The sequence below is a fragment of the Hipposideros armiger genome, unplaced genomic scaffold (assembly GCF_001890085.2).
Source record: "Hipposideros armiger isolate ML-2016 unplaced genomic scaffold, ASM189008v1 scaffold_91, whole genome shotgun sequence".
Classification (NCBI taxonomy): domain Eukaryota; kingdom Metazoa; phylum Chordata; class Mammalia; order Chiroptera; family Hipposideridae; genus Hipposideros; species Hipposideros armiger.
In genome coordinates, this window is record NW_017731441.1 from 2,668,093 (window position 1) to 2,691,576 (window position 23,484).

At 36.3% G+C, this 23,484-nt stretch overlaps 1 protein-coding gene across 2 annotated transcripts in view; it reads right to left on the minus strand.

The window, feature by feature from the left end:
- Positions 1-23,484, minus strand: part of TUBGCP3 (tubulin gamma complex component 3) — an 85,030-nt gene that overhangs the window by 25,180 nt on the left and 36,366 nt on the right. For both annotated transcript variants that reach the window (XM_019644831.1, XM_019644832.1), the window contains exons 10-16: positions 22,696-22,828; positions 20,839-21,005; positions 10,525-10,635; positions 10,084-10,192; positions 5,686-5,875; positions 4,372-4,507; positions 3,436-3,504 (exon numbers count right to left, since the gene is read on the minus strand). In XM_019644831.1, coding sequence (XP_019500376.1) covers positions 3,436-3,504; positions 4,372-4,507; positions 5,686-5,875; positions 10,084-10,192; positions 10,525-10,635; positions 20,839-21,005; positions 22,696-22,828 — 915 coding nt within the window. The remainder of the gene's footprint in view (positions 1-3,435; positions 3,505-4,371; positions 4,508-5,685; positions 5,876-10,083; positions 10,193-10,524; positions 10,636-20,838; positions 21,006-22,695; positions 22,829-23,484) is intronic.

Consider the following 23,484-nt stretch of genomic DNA (forward strand, 5'->3'; position numbering starts at 1 on the left):
AACCTAGCCTAATCCTAGTCTAAAATGCGGACTCCTCACTACAGCTCCAAAGGATAAAAATCTCTAGTCTGAAAAGAGGCCTTTTGGTTATTTTAACACATGTACTTAGTGCTTCTGAAGACCATTTCATTGCAAACGGCCAGCAGTTTCACAACCAGGGAGCCCTGTGGGTAGGGAGTGGGCGAGGCCTGCTTTCTATGTCCACCTTCTTCCTGCGGTGGCCAGATTTAGCAAATGAGAACACAGGATACCCAGTTAAATTGGAATGTCAGATAAACCACAAATAATTTTCTAGTGTAAGTATGTCCCATGCATACAGGTAACAGGGTTTTCTGCAGACTTCAGCTAAACACTTTTCTTACACATATGTGTATGCAGCAGAGGTGGGCACATTTTCATCCCTTTCTAGATGCCTCCAGCAGAGAACCCATTTACATATGTTACTGAAAATAGCCAGTCCAAGCAGGGCCTGCACACCAAGCAGCAGGTCTAGGCGGGGCATTGCAGAGCATGTGGTCTGCTCCTACAGAGTTTGCTGCTTCTTACCCTTGAGCACAGCCTTGCTCATTCACACCCTTAGGCCTTGACTCACATTACACTCCTGTAGTGCTCTATGCCCAAGTCTATCCTTTGCCTCTGCCCAAATCCCACCTATTCCTCAAGGACAAAGGCTACGCCTCTCCCTAGTCTCACCACTTCCCCTCTTCAGACACTTAGGACATTTACCACTTGACCCTTACTATTTTAGTATTTAATTGTAGAATGCTTTAACTTCTCTTCTTATTTCATACATCCTGGCACCTCTCACCTGTTACAAGGACTATCGGTTTATTCTTCTGCTTGCCTTTTTGTGCCAGTATCTGGTAGGTGTTCAACAGTGATGATTACATGTCTAAATAGGAGTGGTTGGGAGCCACTTTGAAGAGATCCAAAATCAACTATGAGTGTTTTGGAGATTATCCATTTTGCTGTGCTACCTACACTATTAACATTCTTGCAATTATAGAAAAGGAAAGTGACCAAATTAAATAATTCTAGAAATAAATCAAAGGATTCTTTACTTTACAAATGATAGCTTATTGGGATCCTTTAAGTACCAAGTTCCCAGAGCACATTTAACATGACCTGATTTATAAGAATTCAGTTTTATCACAACTCTCTAGAAATATTAACTGTTTAAGAGGAAGACACTCATGTTCCACTGCATTTATGTAGGGGAAGACATCCTCCACATTTTCGTTTTGCCATGTATATGGTCTTTCAGTTCATCGCCCACTATAAAGTTCAGATAAAATTAAGCATATAAGCTTCTGACACCTCATCTAACACCCTGAGATCAAGGACGGAAATAAATGGATTTTATCCTGCCCACTGTCAAAAAAGGAAGATTAAAGATATAATCTTTCCATATCCTTCTTCACAGAGTTAGTAAGAAGCTAAAATTATATGTTATATAAGATATAATTACATAACTAATATAAGGTATGTACCCATTATAATTAAATTCTGTACAAAAATGACAATCTCAATTAATGAGAATAGAAAGGAAATATAGATAATTTGGCAAATTAAAGAGGGAAAAATGAGAAAATCCATTTTCTCCCAAAATTTGACTCTCAAAGTATATTAAGTGTATTAGTGCACTTTTTATCTTTCTAGTGACTTCTGCATACAACTGCGTAAAATTTAATCTCTGGTAATTAAAAATTATTTCAATTTCTAATATTAGTCCGAATTCCTGCAGTTGTACGATAATATAGCTACAGGTATAGCCATTTGGCTGAAAAGATACTAACCCAGGACATGAACTAACCTTAAGACTAGAACAGCAAACACCGGACATGCGAGAGATCACTTCCCATATGCTGTCCCTGGCAGATTCCGCTCCTCAAATACAAGACCCTTTTCACCTTCCCAACTCAGCCCCCAAGGCCATAACATCAGCCTACTGGAGCTGGCATACAAATTGACACATTTTGTCCACAGACAGGAATATATCCTAAATTTGTTTTTTAAATAATGATATAAACTTCCTTTGACTCCTTCTACTAGAACTTTTAAAAATCTAAAAATTGAAAAATATAATATTGCATAATCAATTTTTTATACATAAAGTATGCAATACATAACTTTGATACCCCTAGTAAGATCTGCAATATTATGAAATAATTAAGTAGTTGTATATATAGACTACATTCAGTTTATCTATTACTCAAAGAACTTAACATTTTGTGAAGTAATCAATGCAATTGCTTTTACTATAGTATCGTTTACACTTTGAAAAAAAAAATATGTAATGTATACGAAACTAACAAGGTAGATAACATGGAAATTTCTAATTTAAATAATTTGTTAAAATATCCTGTTTTATACATTATAACTATTTAAAACTGTTTAGGATATAAGTCAAAGGTGAAAAAACTAATTTGAATATGACCAAAAATTAAATTTGAGAGCAGTTATTCATTTAAAATATGGTAGCTTTGATCTGGTGAAGTTTAAACATTAATAATTTATATGTAAAAAGAACTATACCAGGAGCTACCATTTCACAGTAGACATGACATTGAACCATTTGTCAATAGCAAATCAGTTAACCCGAAAGTGAAAAGAGGGAGAATATGGTTTTGATGAAAGTGTTCTAGCCAGGGATGTGATTTACACCTTGAGAAGCAGGAACAACAATGGAGTCAAACTCCGCAAGAACCACTGAGGAGAAATTTTAGACCCAAACGTTATTACTTCTTAACAAACTATTTTCCCCAATAATTAAAAGAAATGCATGTTCTTCCTCAATATTTCAGATATAAAAATGACTGGAATAATTTCAAAGAGGGATCTTAGGAGAATCTATGCAAGTCTGAATTAAGAAAAAAATTAGCACTTAAGGAGGGGCATTTTAATTGTAGACAAAAAAAAAAGGACAACTCTGCTGGTCAATCTTTTATGATCTGGTAACTTAAAAGAAATAGTGCTTTTCTTTAAGCATAGTAAAGGCACTATGAATAATATTGCAGCTACTTCTCATCAGTTGAAATGAATGCTAAATATCAAATTTTATCTAAGTAGTAAAAATACAACTCCCCTAAAATACATTTTATAGTTCCTTTCAACTTATCCTAAATAAGTCGCTAGAGTCTAAGAATAATGGAACAAAATGAATAATCCATTGATCAAATACTTGCTGAAACCTGATAGAACAAATGAAATTTTTAGGAATTCTTAAAATAGAGCATTTCAGCACTCGTTAATGACTATTTAAAAACACGCACACAATTTTGGCTTAAGTATTCTATTCATTCAATAGGTCTATCCTAGATGTCAAGTGATCCTTTAATTAGAAGCTCTTAGAGAAGAAAGCCAATTCTAAAACAACAAAATCTTTAGCAATGTAAATAGCTGTGACTATCATTAAAGTACCCAGAATGCTCTTACAGTTGCAATCGGTCCATCGACGTGGTAATCCAGGCTGAAGACATCCCACCCGGTGTCACCTGGAGACACCTAAGAGCAAAAACAAACAACTGCAGGACTTTCCACCAATGTTAAGCTTATTGCTAAAGAATTTGTCAAATACTCAAAGAACAGGCAGTAAAATAAAGCCCAATTTTAAAAAACTGCTCAATAGTTTTGAGTGTCAGCTACAGGAGAGCAGAGAATGCATCTTTTTGTCATATCCTGGATCCTTAGCATTTAGATCATGACAGGCACATAGTAGGCAGTCTAAAACTATTTTGGAATGAATGATATATTTTTAAATGAACACTATAAAATGTGTTTAAAATTCATCACCATTTCTTTATGACAAAAACCCACTGCCTTAAATGTTTGAAGTCCTTAAGAGAACATTTTTAAAACCCTACCAGGTCCTGCTAATGGCCCTTCATCATAACTAAGCAAAGTCTACTGTCTATGATACTCATTCCCCTAAATTATTCTATCAAACTAAAACTAAAAACATCTATTTATTATTATTATATATCATCTCAGTGGCTCCTATCAACATTACCCTTAGCAGGAACTAGGATTTACTAGGCATCCATGATATGCCACCAAGCTCTGTGACAAGTGTTGCATGTTATCTGCTCAACAGCCCTGAAAGGGGCCCCCTTTGTAAGGTGAGAAGTGAGACCTAGTGTGGTTTAGAGGTGCAATGACTTGTCAAAATCACACCATACAGGTGACAGGGTAGGGACTGAAGCTTAGGTTGTCCAGTCTTTCAGTAATGACTCTTTTTCAGTAATGACTCTTACCTACCAGACTAAACTAGCTACGCCTTAAACAACATGGGAAACATTACGCGAGAATGTGCTGGTCTCAGTGAGAGCTCTCTGCTTAGTGTAGACTGTATACATCCCAGAGTTGCAGTACCTCCAGCAGCCTCACATCCAGTCTTTTGAGGATCTCAGGACTGTCAAACTGGGCATTGGTGGCTCTGACAGCGGTTTCAAGAATTCCAGTCAAGTTGTGTTGATACAAAGTTGTAGCTGGACGGACAAGTTCTGGTCTTAACAGATATTTTAAAAATAAAAGAAAATGTTACTTGAATTTTTAGTAAGCTGTGTAAAAACTTAAAATTATAAAAAGAGTTCAAATTATAAAAACTAAAAAGACAAATGGATCCAATACTACATGGTAACAAAAATTTCACAGAATTAACTATAAATAGGATTTCACAAAGTATTTGGGGAAGTAAAACACTGCCTTAAAAATCTCAAAAAAAATTAATTTTGATTCAGTTTAAATTGAAAATACTTAAATGTGCCATACATGTTAACAAATAAAGTTTTCCAACTTACGACTAGCCTATAGTAGCATGAACTATTGTAATTTCCTACACAGTTCCAATGGGAGGATAGATCTTCATTAAATCAAAACAATCAGATCCGGGGCCGGCCGAGTGGCGCGATGGTTAAGAACTCGCTTGGGATGCCAGAGGGCCCCGGTTCGAATCCCACATATGAGGGCCAGCAACTTGTCTGTTCCCCTTTCCCCAATTCCCCAGCACTGTTCCCATCCCCCCAATTCCCCAATAAAAATCTTAAAAAAAAACAAAAAAACCCCAATCAGATCCATGGCTGATTCTAAGGGCTAAAAACAACTGCATTATCAGCAAACATTCCCGAAGGGATACTAACATCTGGGTTTCTAAAAAGGAAGCTAACATTTTTATGACCAAGAGCTGGCCGAGTTAAGAACACAGCCCTGGGATGGCTCCCAGGGGTCTAACTGTCTACTCTAGAAGCCAGGAGCTGTCTCCATCTTTACTGATGGAGGGAAAGACACAGAATAAGACAAAAAGAGTAGTAGTTGTTTTTCGAGTTTTTTTTTAAACAAAAAACCATGTAAAGTAAAACTTTCAGTTTTAAAATACATGCTTTTATTTTGTAACTACTTTCAAACTGAAGCTAATTGTGATTATGCTGTGTGCTCCTTGTATGCTAGACTGCCAGTGCCACAGTGCTCATAAAGCGCACAAGCTTCTCCTATGAACAAGCACAGAACACGTAGAAAGGGACTTTAACATGACAATGACAATTTTATCTTTTCCTATTTTATCTTACCAGTATGTTCTATAAGAATTCAAAACATTTCCCTCTAATGCCATTTATTAGGCAAGAATTGTAAGACTCTAACATACTGAAAGCTACTGTGTACTTATAACAACCAAAACAGTTTTCTTACTTGAGCAAATCCATTAGGTGCCTTATGAAATCTCCCTGACCGAGCAGCAAGTACCGCCTCATGGCCTGCATGTGGTCCAGCAAGCTGTACTTTTTATTGAAAACGTCCAACAGATATTTGCTGGTCTCAAAATAAGCCGCATCAATTTTCCCCTGAAATGCATTTTCCAAATCTGTGAATAAATCTGCAGCTGTAAAGAACAAAAGGGAAAAGTACATATACATACACAATTTGTATTTTAACAAAGGAAAAATTAAAGGTGCACACGTGTAAGAGTCATCCAAAGGAAGGCAAACAGGGGTCCTTATCCCATGAAACCAAAAACACTGACATCCGGTTGGATTTACAGCAGATATCTACACTGCGACCTATGGGAGGAACCCCTAATATTCATCATTTCACAGATTTAAAGGTCAAATGACCTTCTACAATGAAACTAAACTCAAAATCTCACTAAAACACTGGTGAAAAGTACAGAGAGTAGGGCAGGTTAGTGTTGCATTGCCTGCACATGCCTACAAGACATTTTCAAAACTTGTTTCAGGAATAAACCCAAACAGCACATGGAATGAGCTTTGTGGATGTGAAACTCAGTGTAAGCGTTAGGTATGGTTATCATGCAGCCATATTAGAGCATCAGAGAGTAAGCTCTAGGGAAAGATTTGGAGATTTTTCAAAGCACGGGTAATAAGAGTAGACTGTCACTAATAAACAAGCCTAACTCTAAGCAGTAACATAAAAAATAAAAACAAAAAAAATTTCCATAGCTTTATATTTAAAAGAAATAGCATATGGAGATTAATAGAGCTTTTTAATGCTAAGTTATACCTGTACAGCACAAAACCGTTTATAAAATTTATCTAAATACTTGATTTTATTTCAAAACAGTAACAAACTAGAAAACAGTCTCAATGTCAAGAAACAATCTAAGATTGAGAAAAGGTAAAATACTTGCTCAAGGTTAAGCAAGAAACAAGGTCTTTATAGAGTCCAATTTGAGTCATTCCCACTACCTCAGTCACCAACTTGAAAATATCATAAGACTTTAAGATTTTTTGTTTGTTCTTCATAATTGTCCCATTAAGAAAAACTTATTTTAGTATTGCTCTTATTCCAATTACACATTAACATGGGAAAACCAGGGTGTCCACAGTGAGGAAAATGTACCCTGTTTCCTGTAGGAGGGGCAGTGTGATGATGCAATAACATGAGGAGGCTACTCAGTGAGCTGTGCGTGGTCAGTTTTAAGGGGAGAGGCTGTATATTTCTGTTGATATATGTAGTTTTAAAAGGGTAAATATTGCCCCCCCCAGAAATGTTTTTACTATTCCATTGTTTGAGTCATTAAAAATTTTCATTCCAAAGAAGTTTTAAAATTAGCCAATTTTAGCCCAAAGTGGCCTATCAGAAAATATATGATTCAGAGTTTCCTTGTACACTCTTATCCCTTAATGATTTAGACATATCTTATGCACCCCTTTGTAAAAATTTACTCCTCATTTTTTAGTCACACTTTTAAATCTTCAAAAATTTTCACACATAAAAAATATAAATTTGACTTTTTCATTGCTTTTTAAATTATTAGCAGTCCTTCAGGGTTTACATCTTTTCTATTCCCAACTGTACTATAAGCTTAACAGCAAAAATAAACCTTGTTCTGCAGAATGCAGCAATGGAGAGGGCGACAGGCACAGCAGTAGCCGCTGTAACTGAGAAAAAGTTGTGGCAGTAAATTAATAGCAGCGGCCACATCGATGGAAGCCTCCTGCATGCCAGGCATTTACTGGCTGCTTCGCCTCAACAACACAATCCGTGCCTGTGGTTCCCCACAGCAAGCACATGCACACAGTACTTGGCCTCTCAGGTTGGTCATCTTCTCTAGGCATTAAGGAAAGGTCAAAATCTGTCAATACAACTCTTCCCCTGGCTCTTCTTGCTTCTTCTCTTAAACAGTCTATTTCCAAAAATTCTGTACTTGAATCACATCTCTCTCTGTCCTAGGAACTAACCTGGGGTCTATGGATCCCTAAAATGAATATGCAAAGGGTGTTAAATGCACTTGGGGAGGTAAGCAGGGGGTGGGGGGGATAAGTGGGAGCCGTGTCTGACCCCACAGCTGGAACTATCGCTATGCCATGGAGCCCTCTCCTAAAACAGCATGGTGATACAGGCGCTTTCCAAATCTCTACAGTCTGCCCTGACCTCATATGGATTTTCAGTACAGCATTTCCAATACATTCTGGAAATCTCCTCTAGTGAGTCCTATCAGACCCTGAAAATCAAATTGGGCTAACAGGTATAAGAAATGATGCTCAATATCACTAATCATCAAGAAAATGCAAATCAAACCATATTGAAGTATCATTTCACACCTGTCAAAATGGCTATTATCAAAAAGGCAAGAAATAACAAGTGTTGGCGAGGATGTGGAGAAAAGAAAACCCTCATGCATTGTTGGTGGAAACGCAAATAGGTTCAGCCACTATGGAAAACAGTGTGGTGGCTCCTCAAAAAATTAAATAGAACTAGCTTATGACTCAGCAATCTCACTCCTGGATATTTATCCAAAGGAATTGAAATCAGGATCTCAAAGAGATATCTGCACTCTCATATTCACTGTAGCCTTATTAACAACAGCCAAGATACATAAACAATCTAAATGTCCATTAACAGATGAATGGGTAAAGAAAATGAGATATATACGCACAATGGAATATTTTTTAGCCTTAAAAAAGAAGGCGGGCCGGCCGAGTGGTGCGATGGTTAAGAACTGGCTCGGGACGCCAGAGGGCCCTGGTTCGGATCCCACATATGAGGGCCAGTGACACTGCCCTCCACAGCTAAGATGCTGAACAACAGCTCAACCTGTAGCTGGGCTGCCCTGAGTCGCTGGCGACGGCATAGGCTGCAGCCCCTGTGGCAGTGGGTTGCCATGAGCTACCGTGTGTAGCCAGCAGCCAACGTGAGCGGCCAGCAGCCACAGTGAGCGGCCGTCCAGAAGCCGGTGACTGATGTGCCTCGCCCGGGAAGAGCGCAATGATGGTGCCAACTTGGGCCAGTGAAGCAACATCCTCCACAACTAGATTGAAGAACAAAAGGACAGCAACTTGTCTGTTCCCCTTCCCCCAATTCCCCAGCACTGTTCCCATCCCCCCAATTCCCCAATAAAAATCTTAAAAAAAAAAAAAAGAAGGCAATTCTGCCATTTGTGACAACATGGTTGGATCTGGAGGACATTACGTTAAGTGAAATAAGCCAGGCACAAAAGGACATACTGTATGGTATCACTTATTTGTGAAATCTAAAACAGTTAAACTCATAGAAGCAGACAGTACAATGGTGGTTTTGGGGGCTGGGGAAATGAAGAAATGGGGAGGTATAGGTCAAAGGGTAGAACGTTTTGGTTATACAAGTTCAGGTGATCTACTATACAGCATAATGCCTATAGATAACAATATTATATACTTAAAGTACTTTATCTGTATATCTCACTTATCATTTTTTAATTTGTTATTTCATGTTACTGTACATCTTATCGCCATACCTAGATTATAGGCTCATGAAAGGCATAACTATGGTGAATTCAGATTATCTTCCCTCTAGCTACCACAATGTCCTACGTAAAGTAAGCTTGAATGAAGCAAAAGGACAATATAAATAGCAAATATAGCCAATACTGGAAAGCTATACATGTAAGTCAGCCACACACAAAATACCATGAAATTATTGAGGTCAGGGCAGGACGCAAAGGGAAAAAATAGAAGAGAGCATAGCAGTGAATGAGGAAAAACCATAAATCATTTAATGCAGGCAGAAATTTATGCAACAGTTTGAATACAAGAAACACTTGTAAATCCTTGCTGATTTCTGAGTATGGCTACCATTAGTAACATTTTTTCCTTTATTTTCTTATTTTGGCAGGTTGTCACTATATCATTAGAAAAAAGTAATACAATAAGAGTAAAATAGCTATACCTATTCCAACATTTATTGTTTAACTCTATAAAAAAGGAAATTCAAAATTTACGTAATAGATATTTTATACATATCACACTGTGTATTTTCTGAAAATAATTTAGAAATTGTGTCAGTTCTATTGAATGAAAACTACTTCAAGCAATATACCAAGGGTGCCAAAAAATGTACACATTTGAAGAGATGTTATCTATGTATTACTTTTTGAAGCTGAATTACGGTAGCAATGTATAGTATGATGTTTGCTCAAAAGATGGCGTTAATCGAATAAATGCTAGCATCATTCATTGTATTACAATTTTAATACAGTTTTGTCCTTAAAATGTGCACACAGTTTTTTGGCACCCTCTGTAGATCACCATCACCACCATCACCACCACTATCACAGTCACCACTATCATCACACCACTACCAACATCATACCATCTTGGGGTGATTCTGCAGACTTGGTCACAGCTATCATCTTTGTAGTGGGCGTCTGGTCGTGACAAACCTGGTGCAGGAAGTTTATTGATTTTCCTATCAAAAGGACCTAAAAAAAGAAAATATCCTAGAGTTACCTTTACATAAAATAAAAATGATCAATCATCCAACTACTACAAACATTCAAAAGTAACAAATTAACTACTGATTAAAAACTAAATAACAAGAACATGTGGGATAGTATGAAGTAAATTCTAGGAACTGAAAAGCTGTTATTAACAAACACATTAATATGTTGACTTATTCAATTAATATATATTTCACTTCAGAGTCTGAATCCTAAAATGGAATGAAATTTTACCTGAAGATTAGTTTTGTCACATGATCCAGACAGATATAGCATTAAAACATCAAAATCACAAAAATCTCTTCTAACTCTACCTTCTTAGATTGATCCATGGTAATAAATGAAGGAATCATCGATTTCCTTAAAGTGTACTTGTCATGCCACAGTCGATCTGTTTTAACTGTTGGATCTGATGCGACAAAAAACTGAAAACAAAGAGGCATTGAAACATTAAAAAGGAATATTTATGGCAAAATATCAGGTATCAGCAACATCAAAGAATAAGTTATTCTATAAAGCAAAGTTCTCCAGATACAGGGGAACTTAACATTTATATAATAAAACTTGTTTTAAAAAAGCATTTTGGATAGATCTCTCTAAATGCAATCACATATTTCCCAGACTTTTAAAACCAAAGTATAATGAAAATAAGCTCTTGAAGACTTAGGATCTTCATTATGAATATCAATCATAGCCTCTGCTGTGTAACATTGAAGGTATAAGTGTGAGGGCTGCCTAATCCATTTTGGACCTTAGCAAAAACATATCGACTTCTTGAGCTATCTGAATATTCAATTCATGCCTGCTTCCTAGAGTTTTTCCAACTGCATCACTTGCATCTACTCAGCTGTGTCTCCATCTATCAGTATGCCTGCCCTCTGCAGGCTCTCTTGCAGAGCCCCCGTCTGAACACAGAGGTGCCTAAACTAATGTACTTTGCTATGCTAACGGACTATTGGCTACAGGTAGACCCATGGCGTAGGAATGGCCAGCACCAGTCTACCAAGTGGCAGGCACTACAGAAGTAGTGCCCTGAGAACCACCACGCTCAGAAGCTTCTCCCTTGTCTAATGTACGTCTCACCTCTGCTGTCCCCACCAACCAGCCTGATCGTTGACATCAGAAAGAACACAGGGTGGTAAGGAGAAGACTAAACAGCTATTGTTTCTAGATCACTTGTTATTCCAGAGACCAGTCTCATTTTTCAGTCTTATGTCCTAACAGGCTTGCGCTTTTATTTCTATATAAACTCAATTTCTAATAGCAGAACTGCTGAGTCAAAGAAACTTTTTTTCATTTTTATAGACAATGCCAGATTTCTTTTCCAAATAGCTGTGCTGATTGATCCTCCTTCCAGCAGGATGCTCTATATTCTGCATCCTTGCTCATTTTAGATTTTGCCAATCAGTTAGATGAAATCATGGTTGATTGTACTACTATTTTACTGACCACAAAAGAAGTTGGGCTTATTTTGGTTATGTTGACTGCCATTTGCTTTTCTTCTGTGAATTATCTTTTCATATCCACAACTCATCAATTGAGTTTGTCTTTCTTTTATCAATATATTCTGTTATATTAGGGACAGTGACCATTTGTGAATCACTAAGTATTACAAACTTAATATTTCTAAGTTATTCATTTGCCACTGTTTATACTATGTTACATGTTTATGTTTTGTTCTATTTTTGTGTTATGTATATGTAAATGTTTTCCTTTACGGCTATGGAGTTTCCTATCTTAATATCTTCCCATTCCTAGATCACAGAAATATTCTCTATAATTTTCTTCTAGTATTCCTACTGTGTTATTTTTATTACTTAGATCTTTCATCCCTTTGGAATTTATCTTAGACATAATATGATATAGAGGGTCTATGTTTCCCTTTGGACAGCATTTTTTCTTTACTGGCCAGGTCAGCACCTTTTACTTAATACACCATTGTTTCCTCTGAGCTAATATGCCTCATCAAAATCTAGCATTATAATTAATCAATAGATTAAATGGGGGAAAACTGACTAAATCGAGAGATCCAGAGGAGGTATTTGATAATGTCTTTATTGCCATCCTTCAATGGTGACGTTAGTTTTTTTGTTTTACCATCAGACCATTAGTTATTATCCTTACTGGCGCTCCATGTTTCCCGTTCTGGGATGATGGGAGCATTTTTAAGCTAGCTCCTGAGTCCTTCAGATGTCACCCGAGTTGTCTTCCTTGCTTCTGGTTTGGAAGGTGCTTTAGGCTCATCTTGTTCATTTCTCCCCCAGAATCAGCCGATTCCCCACGAAGCCCTAATTCCTCTTAGAGGGAAGTGGTATTTGGACGACAACCTCAGCACCTGCCGGTATTTTCAGCTAGAAGCTGGATGGTTTGAGGCTCAGCAATGGCTATGCTACATGTGGCAGCAGGTTCCCCAGTCAGACTTTAAAATGGATTTAAGTCATAACATACCTAAAGTGCCTTTTTTGTGATTCTTACATAAATTCCAAATCACCAATAGGTGAACATCACACAGCCCTGGCTAGGATGGTGTCCATAGATACAAAATGTATTAAACAATTTTAAAAGTATTTTTAAAATTTATATAGCAATACAAGATTAATGGTTTTCTAGCAAAACATATATAACCAAAACTTAATCAAGAAAAGAGAGGGGACTCTAAAAGGAGCAATATATCTTTAGAAGAAATCAGATATGTAAAATGCTACCTATCACTAAGGCATTTAAAACCCAGACTTTAAAAACCAAAATATAATGAAAACAAATGAAGGGCCTATTTAACTTTAAAAAATATATCATTCTTATGTTAAAAGTATTCTAGAAAATTATACAGAATGCTCCAGTTTATTTTATGAATCTAGAATAACACTAGCAATACCTGATAAAAAAAAATACCCAAAATGGAAACTATGGGCCAGTTTCATTTGAGAATATAGATGAAAAAATTCTGAATAAAATATTATCTTTGCATTACTAGGATAAAATATTTTTGGTTAGGGCACATTATACTTCTAAAATATTACTAAATATCTAAAAGCAAGGGAATATTTAATGAATTATAAACTATTATCATATAGTCACTGAAAATAAAGTTTGTTCTTAACTATCACAAACCCTTCTGAGAATCTGATGAAAAGTACAGATCTTTTCCCAGGAAAAAAATGCATCTATCCACAAACACACAGTTTTATGTACTACTCAGAAGTCTGAGAGATCACATAAGACTTGGTATAAAACAATAATATTTAATGGCATGAAATTATTTTCATTATTTGCTTCATATAAAAAAGGGCCAGCCGAGTGGCACGATGGTTAAGAGCTGGCTTGGGACACCAGAGGGCCCCGGTTCAGATCCCACATGAGGGCCAGTGACACTGCCCCCCACAGCTAAGATGCTGAACAACAGCTCAACCTGGAGCTGGGCTGCCCATGAGTCACCGGCGACGTCGTAGGCTGCAGCCCCTGTGGCAGTGGGTTGCCATGGGCTACCGTATGTAGCCAGCAGCCAGCGTGAGCGGCCAGCAGCCGCCATGAGCGGCCGTCCAGAAGCCGGCGACTGATTTGCCTCGCCCGGGAAGAGCGCAATGATGGTGCCAGCTTGGGCCAGTGAAGCAACGTCCTCCACAACTAGACTGAAGAACAAAAGGACAGCAACTTGTCTGTTCCCCTTCCCCCAATTCCCCAGCACTGTTCCCATCCCCCCAATTCTCCAATAAAAATCTTTAAAAAAAAAAAAAAGTAAAAGATTACAAAATACTCTGCTTGGTATGATACATACACAGAAATATACAAGAATACATTGAAAAGGGGGAGATATAAAAATATTAACAGAGGTTATCTGTTTATAATGAGATTACTAATAAATTTTAATATTCTCTTCTGTGTTTATATGCTCAAATTTTTTTAATTGCACAAGTATTTTTAAATTAAAAAAAAATATTGTTCTAAAGAACTGAGTAATTCAGCCAATGAGTAAACTTGTGGTACCAGTAAGAACTGGTTTTTTTTTTAATAAATTTTTTAATTTAGTAACATTATTTTCCCAGGGCAACCAACTAAAAAAGATTTTTCTTCTGTTCACAGAATTCTACTACAAAGGGTAAATATTTAAGAAAAAAAAATTTTTTTAAGATGATCCTTGTAAGTCAGGTCTAGATAGTATCAATTATGTACAGACAATCTCCTCTATAAGTAGGTATTTGAATAAATGCCAACATTTTTATGACCATCAGGATGAGTCACTACATTTATTTTCAATTCAAATTTTTTATCTTTTGGTACCAATTTAAATTATTAAAGTATTTATTGATCTTTATTTTCTAGTTTGTTACAGTACCTTTCTAATTTTAAGCACATAATTAATGACTGCTTTGAAGGATAAACAGTACTACTATATTGTGACTATCATAAGTTTAACATACACGTGAATCATTCCTGATAGAAATAAAAATGTTATAAGCCCACCAGGAGCAGGGTACTATCACCATGATATGACTACTCTGTAGCTTGCCATTCAACAGATTAATTGCATATAAATTGTATTTATCTGTTATTCACTTAAACAGAAAAGCTAGTTTCTATAGACAACACACAAATTTATCCTGACAGATGGAGTGCAGCCAGATTTTTATCAGTATGAACAATAAGAAATTTTAATTTAAAAGATAAAAACCTCAGACAATCCTGTCTTCTTCAGAAGTTATGAAAGCATCACTTCATCTGAGGGCAAAGTAGCAGGCAATTATTCCACTAGCAAACATCTAGTAGCAAACACCGAGAGGAATAGGTACATCTTAGAATTTAATTAATGCCATAAAAAATATATAGTTATAGAGGAAAAATCAAGGCCAGAATATAATTGCAATATGCTTTTATTTTATTGATGCATTTTCCACTCAAGGTTCTTTAATTTTCACCATTATGTCAAACTCAGAAAGAACCGAGGGAAAAAATAAAACATAATTGTACCATGATTTCTCATTAACTGTTGGACAAATGCCAAGGCCTCTCTACTATAAATGGAAATGAAGAGGGTAATTTTATTAGCAAGCAACTTAGTTTCTAAGAACCAGATCCATTAATACAGATCACAAAAGACCCCAACTTCAACCTGTCAATCTGCAGGCAAATACCAAGAGACCCATACCTAGAGAGGCTCAGCTCAAATGGCTCTGGACCAGAGGAATGGGTGAAAAAGGAATCAGGTAAAGTGATAAATAACAACATTTCAGTGTGGGGCATAAAAACACCAAAACAGTAAAGTTTGTATAAGGTAAACTTTAAATTTCAATAATTCTCAGCCAAAGTATAAAAGGAACAAAATAAGAGTGCTGAAAAGATCCACAGAGATAGGTATTCCCAAAAGCACTCCCTGAATTTTCTCTAGTTTGCTGATCTTCCAATTCAAGGATGGAGATTTTCAGGGCATTATTAGAGCATTTAGGTAAATACCTGAAGCAAGTCTGAAAATTTTCTAATTTTGAAAGCAAGAGAATTTACTTTTAACTTTTCCCTTCTTTTTCTGCTCCTAGTTGGAACCCCCTATCCTTTACATCTCTGGTAAGTTTACCCAAAAGGCAAAAAATAAAATAAGTTAACATTGAGCTATCCTGTTCTTACATTGAAGATATTGGCATAATTTGTTACCTTACTCAGTTTACTTGGGAGAGAACCCATGTGAGCTACTTAAAGTCCTAATGATAGTTTCCCTAGATAGTAACCAAATGAAAAAAGAAATGGTTCCAGGCCCCACATCTGACCTGTATTCCACCAATTCTGAGACAGGAAAGAGATGGACGTTCACATTTTCTGATAACTACAGAAAACAAGCTCTATTCCATGGTATCAGGACCAGTTTATTACTTTTCTTGTAGGTTTTGTTCTAACTGGGCGTTTCTTGGCTTAGGGTCCATGGCACAAAATGCAGATGGCGAACTACTGCTTGAGCAACGTTGACATGACAAAGAATATAAAATACCTTATGTCAAGAAGGATAAATTTTACCTCTATCAATCACAATGCATTTTTTAAAAATCCCACAAGCAAAACTAGTGAAGCAAACAAGAACATCTGGGGGTATTAAGGACTATTTGAGCACAATACTAGCCAACAAAAAATTTACAAAAAGATACATTTATTGTGGTAAAATGTTAGCATCCAGGTAAGCTGAGGAAAGAGTACCTGGGAATGTTTTGTATAATTCTTGCAACTTTTCCAGAAGTCTAATATTAAATAAAAACATTTAAAAATAAATAACTTTACCAATGAGGCAAGATCTGAGAAAGTTTGTTAAGTGATCATTTCAGCTACTAATGCTAACACTGTATTCAACAGACATGGATACTTACTTCGTAGCTTATTTTTAAATAAATAAAACCTGAAAGTTTGCCTTACACATATTCTGAGAAACAAAAGTTCATCAAAAAGAAGTTCCCAAATTTAAGTTACATTAGTCTTAAAGAGTTTGCTTTTGGGCCGGCCGAGTGGTGCGATGGTTAAGAACTCGCTTGGGATGGTTAAGAACTCACTTGGGATGCCAGAGGGCCCCGGTTCGGATCCCACATATGAGGGCCAGTGACACTGCCTTCTACAGCTAAGATGCTGAACAACAGCTCAACCTGGAGCTGGGTTGCCATGGGTCGCCGGCGACGGCGTAGGCTGCAGCCCCTGTGGCAGTGGGTTGCCATGGGCTACCATATGTAGCCAGCAGCCAGCGTGAGCGGCCAGCAGCCGCAGTGAGCGGCCGTCCAGAAGCCCGGCGACTGATCTGCCTCACCTGGGAAGAGCGCAATGACGGTGCCAACTTGGGCCAGTGAAGCAACATCCTCCACAACTAGATTGAAGAACAAAAATGACAGCAACTTGTCTGTTCCCCTTCCCCCAATTCCCTAGCACTGTTCCCATCCCCCCAATTCCCCAATAAAAATCTTAAAAAAAAAAAAGAGTTTGCTTTTGTTTACCTCAGTGAATCAATGTTCAAAAACAGTAAAGAAAAAATCCTAGAAGAAAATCAATTTAAAGTTTGTACCCAATTCTCTCTACATTTCCCATCAAGTCCCACAATTATTATCAACAAAATAAATAAATAAATAAATAAATAAATAAATAAATAAATAACCCTGAATAACACACAAGGCAGACAATCAATAAAGAATTGGCAGTACTTTTAAAACTATTTTTTAAAACACAGATGCCTATAATGAATTAGTGATAATTAAGGTCTACTTTCAAAACATAGTTGTTAGAAAATGAAAACTAAGTTATTCTCAAGAAAGAAAACAACGGAAGTAGAAATTAGGTACTAAACTTATAAAAGGACAATTAGCCAGTTTGTGGCTTTTTATTTCAGGTTTACAAGTTGGTCAAGCTACTTCTCATTAATTTACGCAGTAAGCATGGCTCATCATATACAAATTATAATATTAAAAAAATACTTCCTAAAAAGAACATTTATTTTTTTCATTTTCTTAACAACCACAAGATCGTTTAGACTTGTTAAAGCTCATAAATGACAAGTTCCTAATCCATTTTTCCTATAGTAATAACAGTCAGGATATTTAATAAGCATTGTAAATAATCAATTAAACAGGTTTTTTAAATAGCTTCCAAAACTCACCTCATTCTGTAATTAAAGAACAGACCTCAAATGAGTTAAAAAAGACAAGTTTCACTCTATCAAAGAAAAAGATTACTTAAAAGTTTCCTTATCATAACAGTGACGATGGATAAAAAACTGAATTGTACAAGAATTCAAGTCTCCATTTAATATTCAAAAACTAAATCTGATTTAAAGTTCTAATTAAATAAATGACTTTACGGCACTTTCCAGAAATAGTATCTGAAACTAAAGATACATACTTAATTACAATGAATACGAAGGACATTTCCCCACAGACAGGAGGTAAAATGCATTTTAGCATATACAAAATCTGACTCAATTTACATAAAATTTAAAATAAGACAAAACTAACTACAGTGTTAGAAGTGAGGTTAAGTGTTCACCTTTAGGGATAAGAAAGGGGGCAGTGACTGGGGAGGGACACACAATGGGCATACTGATAAGGTGCCATCCTGACCTAGACGGTGGCTCATTTTGTAATAAGACATCAAGCATTAATTACTCTTATGATTTGTGTACTTTTCCTTACGTCTGTCTCAATAACAGAAATTATAATTGAGCTTGGTGTAAGGAATAATACCAGTTAAACATAAGAGATATAAGTCTAAATAACTGTTACAAATCTAAAGGCAAAGTAAAACAAATTAAAATCTAGAAAAAGAAGGCAATTTTTATAAATTGCATATAAAAAAACTGAAAATAATAAAAATATATATAGCAAAAACTACAGAGATTAAGTGCAATGCACTGGGGGAAATACAGAATTCCTTATCTTAATGGCAGGAGCAGATTAAAGACAACTGGTTATTCTTGACTTTAGCATTTGGAAAGATACAGGTTAAAGAAAGTTCTGAAAAACTTAAAGGTAACCATTAATGAATTGAAAACATAATCCCTTCCAAAGCTTTCTATTCATATATTTTTTAAATAACTCATTTAACAAAAGGAACATAGAAAGCATAAAAACATTTCTTTTTAATCTATGAATTCAATCTGCATTCCCTACAAATATAAAAAAAAACTTTTGGGAGAATTTACAAGCTGATTCTAAATGCATATTTAAGTAGAAATGTGCAAAAACTACAAAATATTGTGAAAACAACTGTTCCAATCAGGTATAAATCATAAAGTTATGATTATTTAAATAATATTGAGAAATAAATAGCAAACAAAATATAAAAGTCAGAAAGAAATAGTCCAGAAGCAGACTGGTATATATGAAAATTTACTATAAGATAAAGTGTTGCAAAACTAACATTGTATTATTTTAACATTAATAAATAAAATTATTTAACATTTTATTTATTGAATATTGGGTAGTGTCTGCCCCTCAGGAAGCTGTAAGTTCCGCGAGGGCGGGGCCGAGGCCTTTCACAGCATTTGGGGAATCTCTGTCAAGAGTATGATTCTTTGTACTATTCTTACAACTATTCCTAAGTCTGAAATACTGTGAAAATAGTTAAAAGAAAAATAAAGGAAAAAAGTGCAATTACAGATACAAGATATCCAAATGTATAAAACCATCCCATGATTCAATTCTAAACAGACAGACAAATCCATAGGAAAGCTGGGCAAAGATACGCACAGCAATTAGCCGAAAAAATACTAATAGCCAATAAACATAAGAGCTGGCGCATCTCCCTAGTAACCAGCGAAATGCTAATAAATACCACAGGAGATGCTGAATCTCATACATTAGGTTAAAAACACTTTCATTGAAGTTGGGTAATATGAAGTGCTGACAAGGATGGAAGAACAAGAACCATAACAGAAAGCTTATTGTTGGGAAAACTGGTAGAGCCACTGCAGAGCTCAAATGGCAGAATCAAAATTTAGAGAAACTCATAAATATGCACAGAGAGGCACATATAAGGATGTGCATTTTAATAAAGTTCGTAAGGCTTAAAACTACAGAGAACATGATCTTCATCAATAGGAGAGTTACTAAATAAAATGTCTGTCTATACAGTGAAATAATATGCAATAATAAAGTACAACTATAATACTGTCATAGGAGGAGCTACAAGACATTGAGCGACTTGCACAGTACGTACAATATGCACATAGAATGCCATTTATGTGTTTCAAAAGCTCCCACAAAATAATACCATATATGCTTGGTTCTGCTGCCATGCTTGTTTTTAAAACAACTTGTCATGGCACAACTGATCATTGGAAAACAATTTGAGTATAACACAAATTTCATGACTGCTTAAGTGCAATTTCATCCACGAGAAACCAGGTGAAAACAGCAACCCAGCCACAACCCTCTGTTCCATTTTAGATAAGCCTCCTTTGGCAAATGTCAACAGACAACATCAGGGCTTTTCAAAGTATATGCCATATTTATTCTAAAATATATGTATTTCTTAACATGTTTAAAACTGTGCTATAACTTCTATTAAGTTCCTATACTTTTTAAATTTAATGTCACTGACAAGGTTTTTGAATGTGGTGCCTCTTCACTCTACATTTTGCCAGAAATCCTGTGGTTTTTTTACTCTGTAATTTTACATACATAGCAGTGATTTTTTTTTTTTTAGGAATACATATGTTGCATTATAGCAGAACTATTTCAATAGGTACATATACAATTAACTTGTTTCATTCAAATTGTTAGTGCCATAGTTAATCAAAGTGAGTTTAGTTTATACAGTAATCATGCAAAGCAACAGAACATGTGATACTGTTCTGCAAGGTAAACTGGACTAGGACTTAGGAGACCTAGCCCTGGCTTTGCCATCAACTTGCTATAGCTAGTAAATTTGGACAAGCGACTTGACCATCTGAGTTTCCCACTATTAAAATTGGAATAGCAATTTTCTGCTAATACAGCTCTGCTGATCAATGATATAATTGGCTTTCAAAGCAGTGTACAAAATATGCATGGCAATAAAATGAAGTGTGGTGGCTTACTGTTAAGAGAAAATAGTAATCATGGAAAAACAAAACAGAGTAACTGAGTGCCCATGCTCCTTAAACCCGAGTCTGAGAATCGAGTAGCATTTCTTACTTCATGGTAGGTGTCCTCGAGCTCCCCGTCGTATATCCAACGGTAAAGGAAGCTCAGGACAGGATGCGACACTAAGCTGAGAATGTGCTGCACCAGGGACCTCATGTACGGGTCTCCCGTTTTTGTGTAGGCATGGACGGCTGAGGCAAGCTCACCTCCCTTCCTTCCTGAAGGGAAATACATGAAAAATACCCAAGTTTAGACTCACAGTAGGAACCAATAACTTAACACTAACCAAAATGGCCAAGTAATTGAAATAAAGTGTGTTTGTTTTCTCAGTACCACTTTGGACACAGAAGCAGCAGTAAACATGTCATAGATCAGGAGCCACAAGAGCAAGTCTACCCCTGGCTTCACGTGTGAGAGCGTCACTCACACTATGGAGTTTTGCAGTAGCAAAAAACTTGACTTGCTATATGACCCACAACATGAGTTTTCAACTTTTTTGACTCTGATACACATTAAGATTCACATTTAATATTGCAATCCAGTATACCAATAATTACATATAAAAAGTAAAAGTTTTACAAAATAATACTTACACTTTAATATTTCCTTTTTTCTTTTGATATGTTAGTCTCAACTCACTAAACTGATTTCATAACCCATTAATTGGTTTCAACTTAGTGTGAAAAACACTGCTCCACATTGAGATATTCCGCTGTATCTTTGGAGCATAACTCAGTAAGATGTATTGGGAATGGTAAAAATCAGGTCCAAAAATATAAGCACATGAAGAATTTATGTTAAGAATTCAGGATTTTATTAGACTGCTGAAAGATTTTAAGAAATGGACTAATGTGATCTAATTTTAATAAGATCCTTTCGGTGAGTATGCACAAAAATGGAGGTGGGTGAGAATGAAGACAGTCAGTGAGCAGGTTACCACAATAGTGCAGAATAGAGGAGAAACAGAACAGGATTCAAAGTGCCCTGTGTGAGGACACTGATTTGGAAGAGGCAGTGATTTGAGACATCTGAACGAGTCAGAGGTACCAGGACTTGAGTGGCCAAGTGGACACTGAAAGAGATGGTGGAAATTAGGAGGAGTATAAAGGAATCTGGTAAGAATCCAATTATGGGAGACTGCTGGTAATTGGAAAAAAGGGGATATTTATTCACTGTGTCCAACTTCTTTTTTTGAGAACAAGTATCAGGAGGTGGGGGAATGACATGATTAACTTGAATTTAGACATGCCGAAGTTCTGGTCCTTATGAATCGTCCAATAGCACTGGAAGGCAGTGAACACTGAGCCATGAACTATGGGCTGACCACTGGCTTCTCACATCTCATTTAGTACCAATAGTCCTAACAGGTACAGACTATTAGTGTCCTAATGTTACAAATGAAGGGGGAAAAAGGTTTTTGGTCAAGATAGTACAAATAGTGAGAAAAAAGGTTCAGAAGGCAACTAGAAATAAAGACCAAAAGCCCAGGAGAGGCCTCAACCAGAGATGCAAACATGGGAACGTGTAACATATAGCTGGTGAACCCAACATGGACCATAATCTCGGGAGGAATGAAACTCTAGGAAAGGCTGCTGGTTAAGAGACAAGTAAAAGAGGAATATAGATAAGTAGCTGGAACATGGAGGACTACAAAAAAAAAGGGAAATCTTTAAAAACCTCCCCCTTTCTTCCTTCATTCCAATGAAATCCTGAGCTTCCCCAATTATAAATACTGGGCCAGTTTGGTAACTGGTTATTTTCCCCTATAAGTTCATATCTATTAATTTGAATTTAATCAGCATACTTACGGCTATTAAGGATACAAAAGAAAAGGCACAAAAATAAACCTAGATGATATTCCCTAAAACCTGCTTTGAAATAAAGCAAGTCCATGAGACGCAAAACAACCTTGGCAGTGGTCCACTAGGGCTGCAAGGGTCTTCAGTCTTATCTTGGGATCGTATGTCCAAACCAAGAGGCGTCTGAGTGTTAAGCTACTCTCAAGGCCCAAATTCACACCTTGGTCATCCTCTAACTGTAGCTGAAAAACAATAAAGATATAATGTGTATTATAGGTCACTAAATACGTCAATCATTTTTTATGTTTTGTTTTAGTTTAGTTTAGTTTCAGGTGTACAACACAGTGCAATAGTTATACTTTTTACCCCTAAAAGTGCCCTCCCTCTCCCAATCCGCGGCCCCACCCCGCCATATCATACATCTCTATTACAATTGCATTGACTCCACTCCCACACTATACTCAACATCCCATGACTATATATATATTCAATTATAGTTGACATATAATATTATACAACATCATCTTCAGGTGTACAGTGCAGTGATCAAGCCTCTACCCCATCCATGAAGTGGTCTCCCTAACAAGACGTGACCATCTGACACCCTACAAAATATTTACAACCTTATTAATTATATATCCCGAACAGTCTTTCATATCCCTGTAGCAATATTGTAGTTACCTATTTATGCTGTCTAATCCCTTCTCCTTCTCCCTCATCCCCACCCCCCTCCCAACTAGCAACCATCCGTTTTTCCTCTATATCTCTGAGCCTATTTCTGTTTAGTTTACTCGTTCATTCAGTTTTTTAGATTTCACATATAAGTGAAATCATATGGTATTTGTCTTTCTCCGACTGACTTATTTCACTTAACATAATAGTCTCTAGGTCCATCCAT